General features: G+C 39.0%; 1 protein-coding gene across 1 annotated transcript; it reads right to left on the reverse strand.

Annotated features, from left to right (window-relative positions):
* Positions 1–1,743: 1,743 nt before the first annotated feature.
* On the reverse strand, positions 1,744–6,264 carry LOC116163320. The gene is made up of 4 exons (XM_031477205.1): positions 6,093–6,264; positions 3,516–5,726; positions 3,189–3,458; positions 1,744–2,228 (listed from the first exon to the last, which is right to left on the reverse strand). Exons 1-4 carry the CDS (start codon positions 6,262–6,264, stop codon positions 1,744–1,746), a joined length of 3,138 nt encoding a protein of 1,045 aa, XP_031333065.1.
* Between the last annotated feature and the right edge of the window lie 891 nt (positions 6,265–7,155).

The following is a 7,155-nucleotide window of genomic DNA, read 5'->3' on the forward strand; positions in this document are numbered from 1 at the left end:
CAAGTTTAGGATTGAAGGAAATTGGACATACCGTACAAATCTATCTGCAAGTCCCTTAAGTTTCGTCTGAATTTGAGGTCGATTTGTTACTCCATCAATGCAATAGCTTTCCAAAAGATCAAGTAGGTTTGTCAAATTTGCTCTGTGGAACCTTATAATTATAATGTGGGGAATTCCTAGAGAAATTTATTACGTAACGGAATTTATTCAATTGTAACTATCTTACCGGTTGCAAGCGCAATAGCATATAAGATGTCTTTTGGGTCATATACATTCCATTTACCAAAAAGTACCATCCCGCTGAAAAGACACAGAAAAAACGGAACCACGCAAACGGCGACTCTATCATAATTATTTACATTTTGGGATAAGTTAAGACCAAGTATCTTCAGATTGTGGCGCACTTTTGAAAAATACGATGCTTTAAACTTGTCCATTTCCGGCGAGCGAAATGCGATAAATCACTAAACGTTTTACTTTTCTACTAGGAAAAGTGGGAGTCAAATTATTTAGCTCAATTATTTATGGGATGTTCCCATTGCTGCACAATAGACTATAGAAAGTAAGTGTGCCAGCTATTAGTTGCATGAACTTTGTTAGTGATGCAAATTATCACTTATTTCGAGTAAATCTGTTTGCGAAGTTGAGTGTAGTTTAATCCTGGCGTTTCGTTATACTCACAATAAATTATGAATTACCTAAAGTGTAGACACGCTATCAATGCAAACGGGCAATGTTGTGCAGACTTCTGTTCTGCCGAAAATTCCAAATAGAACGCTAAAATACGAGTATTTGGGTTCCATTAGAAAGTATTAAATGAACTGAAAAGCGACAATTTGAAACATTCGGTAAATGTGTCTGGAGAAAGACTCTACCGCTTTATACTATGATAGAATCTAATAAGTCTATTACGAATACTTGAGTTCAATGGCACGTTTCAGTAAAGAGTATCTGAAGACATAGACACTGGACAGGTTGGGAGACGGGCGAAGGGAGCTATTTTTCTTGCATGGGCCGAATAGGCGGTACTATAAAATTTTACATCAAAATTTCAGATCAATACCACTTGTCAGTAAAAGTAACCAAGTGCAGGATAAGCAGATGGAGACACAGACGAACGTATTTATTTTGTCATATACATTACTATGCGATAGACGGTAGTGCATTTATTAAAAATGTGAAGGTTCATAATGGGTATAATGGTTGTGATAAATGTTACGTAGCAGGAAAATATTCAAACAGAAAGATGACATTCGCCGATTTAACAGCTCCTTTAAGCACCAATGAGGATTTTAATTCACATACCTTGTTAAATATGATGGTTGATGCTGTTTAATGGACTGTATAATAGGTGCTGGAAAGCACTGCTAACGTTGCGTTGGATGAAGGAAAACCACACCAATACGAACTATAAACAAAGGTGTATTTTCTTCTCATACAAATAATAATATAACTAAAAATCGATTACAATTAATGCTTGTAAATGTGCGAGTTCAATCGCATTTTAGAATATGTACGTTCTTGGTTTGGTTGCTAAACTCGCTGATAACTTCGTCTCGAATTTCACCAGGTTCAATAACGATTGCGTCCGGTTCGAAGGTCAGGTCCCTGCTCGGGCGCCACCACAAAACGTCTAAGGAAACCAAACATTGGCCCCCACCTTGAAAGGTAACACTTTCAAAATACATGTTTATGAAAACACTATTAACTTAGGTCTTCAAACTACACTGCCACATAATCAGTTTATTGGTAACGGACAAATCTTGGCGAATGAACGTTTAATGGGGCCCTTTCGGGTGTTGAAGTGGCAACTCTCGAAATTCCATCTCGGCCTGGGTGTAAGCTGTCGATTCTTCCCAAAAGCCATTTGCACGGGGGCAAGTTGTCTTCCTTTATGACAACTAGATCGCCAACCTTTAAAATCTCGTAATTACTCCTCCACTTCACACGTTGCTGTAGTTCAGACACGTATTCGAGGGACCATCTTGCCCAAAAATGTTGCTGAAGCCTCTGGACTTGCTGAAAGTGGGAGAGACGGTTTTCTGGAAGCTGCATGAATTCTAGTTCAGGCACTGCAGTTAAGGGCCGTCCGATCAAAAAGTGTGACGGTGTCAAAGGTATATAGTCTGAGGGGTCATTAGATAATGGAGTCAATGGACGCGAATTTAAGACCGCCTCTATTTGAACTAATAAGGTGTAAAATCGCTCAAAGGTTAATAAAGCATTACCTGCAACACGCTTAAGGTGAAGCTTAGTAGATTTTATACCGGCTTCCCATAAACCGCCGAAATGTGGTGAATGAGCAGGAATAAAGGACCAAGAAATACCCTCATTATTGATAGATTCAGTCAAAGTATTATTATGTTCTAATAAAAAGTGACCAAGTTGTTTTAGCTCATGGTTAGCTCCGATAAAGTTGCTCCCGTTATCGGAGTAGATCTGATTAGGTTTACCGCGACGCGATACGAAGCGCTTAAACGCCGCCAAAAAGGCTTCTGTAGTAAGGTCTGAAACTAACTCGAGATGTATGGCTCGAGTGACAAAGCAAACAAATAGGCACATATAGGCCTTTGTGACCTTAAATCCGCGACCCTGTCTATCCCTAACTGAAAATGGCCCAGCATAATCTACGCCTGTGGTAAAGAATGGTGGGGCTGGATTGACTCTTTGTCTTGGCAAGTTCCCCATTATAGGAAAAATAGGAGTGGGATTGGCCCTAAAGCAATCCACACAGTCATGGCAAACCTTTCTTGCTAAATTACGACCTGAAACAGGCCAAAAATATTCACGAATTGAAGAAAGTAAAAGTTGCGGTCCAGGATGTAGCAATAGTTTATGCCATTTATGAAATAGCAATCTAGTGAGTGGATGTTTGCATGACAAAATGATCGGATGTCTTTTGTGAAATTGAAACTTTGAGTTCACGAGCCTGCCACCAACTCTAAGCAGACCTTGATCATCCAAGAAAGGGTGTAATTTTAATAATTTGCTATGTTTATTTACGAATTTATTTCGGCTTAAGGAACGAATTTCATCCGAAAAGCAATTATGCTGAGAGATTTTGATGAGAACATCAGCCGAATATTTTATTTCGCGTGCTTCAAGTGGTCCAACTTTGCGCTCGCCCAAGCCCTTCAGACAATTTTGTTTAAATCGAAAGCAGTAAGCTGTTACGCGCTCTAACTTACATAAACTAGAATATTTCGAAAAATCAATAACGCAATCGATCGTAGTAGCAGCATTTGTTTGCACTATTTTGCGCACTTCAGGCAAGCTTTCTTGCGAAATCCCTTTTGTAGGCCAAAACTGTTCATTTAGCTTTAGCCACGCAGGGCCTAGCCAATAGGTGTTAAGAGCTAACAAATCACATGGATTAACGCCACGAGAAACGTAATCAGCGGGGTTGTCCTGCGTTGGAACATGTCTCCATTCAGTGACGTCCGCGTGCTCCTGGATTCCTACAATACGATTAGCCACAAATACTTGCAGTGAGTTAGGGTTCATACGTAACCAACCTAATACGATCGTAGAATCGCACCAACAGACGACTCTGTTAATAAAAACCTTTAAAGACGATTTTACCTTGTTTACTAATCTTGAGAGTAACAACGCAGCCATAAGTTCCAACCTAGGAATGGTTTGCGTTTTAAGAGGTGCGACCCTTGATTTTGCGCATACAAGTCTAACTAAAGTATCGCCCTCAGCGTTTTCCGATTTAATATAGACACAAGCGCCATAGGCATAGGCCGAGGCGTCCGAAAATCCGTGCATTTCAACTAGTATAGGATTTGTACAGATTACTCTACGGCCTATTTCAAGGCTATTTAAAGAACTTAACTGATCTCGGAATAATAACCATCTTGAATGTAAACTATATGATAAGGAATTATCCCACTCTAACCTTTCTAACCATATGTCACGTAAAATAATTTTTGCTAGAACTATGGTCGCACTTAATAGACCTAACGGGTCGAATAATTGTGATATCTCCGAGAGAACAACGCGTTTAGTGATATTTTTCCGGGAACCATCACTTATTTTATAGAACAGACAGTCCCTTTGGCCATTCCAAAACAATCCCAAAGTTTTTGTGTTCTCGTTCACGCCTAAATCAATTGAGTCAGCCTTATCGTTAGTATGTATACCTTCTAGAACCTTGTTGCTATTGGATACCCACTTACGCAAATGAAATCCAGCTTTACCGAGTGTCAACGCTATGCTATTTCCAATTTCAACCGTCTTTTCTACGGTCTCGGAACCCGTCAGAAGATCGTCTACGTAGAAATCTTCCTTTATTGCTCGAGCAACTTCGGGAAATTCCGCCTCACATTCGATTCCTAACTGAAAGAGACATCTTATCGCTAAAAACGCTGCCGATTTGGTACCATAAGTAACGGTCTGCAATTCATAAGTGCCTATTTCGTCGGTTTTGTTGTTGCGCCACAAAATACGTTGTAAGGTCCTTTGGGTTTCATTTATTTTGCACATGCGATACATCTTCTCCACATCAGCGGCAATGACATAATTGTGCTGTCTATAACGAATCAAAATACTGAAAAGATCTGACTGAATGGTAGGGCCTGTCATCTGCAAATCATTAAAGGAAATTCCAGACGTACTAGGACACGAAGCATCAAATACAACGCGAAGTTTGGTTGTTAGACTACTTTCCTTTAAGACGCCGTGGTGAGGCAAATAATAAGAAATTGCGCTGTTTTGTTTATTGTCAACCTTAAGCATATGTCCCAACCTCTCATATTCGCTCATGAACTTGCAATATTCTGTCTTAAAGGAGTCGTCACGATCAAACCTTCGTTCCAAAGATAAGAACCTTTTGTGCGCTGTATCAAAGGAGTCCCCTAACCTATCTGGATCTTCTACTAGAGGGATTGTTACAATAAACTTATTGTCACTGTCGCGTTTGAATGTTTTACGAAAATGATCTTCACAGGCCCTTTCCTCATTTGACATAAGCTTGGTGCGTGGGAACTCCTCAATTTCCCAAAAACGCGTGAGCTGCTCGTCAACGTCAATATTTTTAGCGAGCTGGCATCGTACCCTTTGATGCGATCCGCCTCCCATGCGACCCGAAATAATCCAACCTAATTTTGTTTTTTGTGCAAACGGGCCCTCTGCACCCAACCTTATTTGACCTACACATATTAGATCCCAAAAATAATCGGCCCCTATTAACATATCTACATTCCCTGCTGAATCAAATTTGGGATCAGCTAAAGTTATGTTGGGAGGAATGTTTAACTTGCTTCTGTTAATTCTGAAATTAGGCAAATTACTCGTTATATGAGGAACTATTAAACAAGAAATCTCAAAGGAGAAATCATTAACCTTAGATTTAATGCGTGCAACACATTTGCTTTTACACTCTGACTCGGAATCGCTAAATCCGCAAATTTTAATATTGATTGAGCTTTCTGATAACTGTAATTTTCTCGAAAGCTGCTGGGTGAGAAAACTACTTTGAGAACCGGCATCAAGTAAGGCACGCGCAGTACATGGCTTGTTGTGTTTGTCAAGAATGTCAACTAACACCGTAGCTAATAATACTTGATTGGTTGATATGTTTAAGGAGGACAAGTTTACACGCTCCCGGTGCATATCTTCAATGTTTTCGATTTGGTTGCTTCCAGACGCGTTTGCGTTGCTGTCAGGCTTCGAGTTGAAATGTAGAAGCGTATTATGTTTCGCCCTGCACGTTTTACAAGGGCCTGAAAAACACCGTTTTACCATGTGTCCCGACCTTAGACAATTTAAACACAAATGTCTTTTCTTCACTTCTATCGAACGTTCTTCCGGACTTAATTTTAAAAACTCTGGACAGTTTTGCACATAGTGTCCTTGTTTACAAAATGAGCAAATAGGCTTTACGCTCGAATTCTCTGTAACAAAGGATTTAATTTTTTTATTTCGTTTATTTGCATCCGAGCCCTCAACAGCGACAGCTTTATTTTGTTCAATGGATTCAAGAAGACAAGCTCGCTCTTTCAAAAAAGAAGATAAATTGTCTAAAGTAGGTACCGTGTAGGACACCTTTATTTGTTCCCACTTGCGAAGTGTGACATCATCCAACTTACCACTTATCATATAAATAACAAGGGTATCCCAAGTCTCTACAGGTTCATTTAGGGTTTTGAGCGCTCGCAAATGCTTGGCAACACTATCAACCAACTTACGCAAACCACTGGAAGATTCTACTTGTAGTTTTTCAACATTGAACAAAGCCTTTACATGATTCTGAATTAACATTTTACTATTATTAAATCTATCACAAATCAAAGCCCACGCAGTTTCATAATTTATTGCCGATAGTTCTAAGCTTGCGATAATTTCAAGCACGCTAGGACCGAGATACGATTTGAGATAATGAAATTTCTGTACGCTCGATAAGTTTATGTTTTGATGTATTAACGATTCATAAGTATCCCGAAATTCAAGCCACCTTTCGTACTCTCCATCGTAGGTAGAGATTTCAATAATCGGTAGCTTTACCCCGTAAGCCTTTTTCGTCTCGTTACTAACTATAGTACTATTAGAGACATCGCTCTTTATATTTTGGAAACCAAACATACCTACTCAACGGAACGATCATAAAGGAAAAACTCCACTGTCTGCACTTAACATCGGATTAGGATCAACTTTTGCAAATGATTAGGCAAATGTATTGTCATGAGAAAATTATTGTTCGCTTGGCGTGATAGTGTCCATTATACGATTTCACAAGAGAGTTCATAAGCAAACTTTCAAAGAAAATCGATAGGATTAACAAGCATTGGTCATGTAAATTTAATCGGAAACCAAGAACGTTATTAGAAATAGAGCTTTGGAAAGCTACTAAATATCGTCAGTTTTTTGTTATATCTTGGCCCTGTATTACATGTCGACATTCTACCAAAACAAATGTACTGCACATTTGGTATTACTTACTATTCTGTTAAATACCGCATTAAATAGATGTTACAATGAATATGCTGCCGAACTATTAAAACTATTTTTGTGCAACATGCAGTTCGAAGATTAGGTGCGTATAATGTGCAGTGTGCAATGTGCATGCAGAGCTGATCGTCATTTTAGACATTCTCAAATAAATTGTCACAGAAGAAAGGGACTCGATATATATATATTCATTGTTGCATTTTT

Source organism: Photinus pyralis, unplaced genomic scaffold, assembly GCF_008802855.1.
Source record: "Photinus pyralis isolate 1611_PpyrPB1 unplaced genomic scaffold, Ppyr1.3 Ppyr1.4_LG1, whole genome shotgun sequence".
In the NCBI taxonomy this organism is placed as follows: domain Eukaryota; kingdom Metazoa; phylum Arthropoda; class Insecta; order Coleoptera; family Lampyridae; genus Photinus; species Photinus pyralis.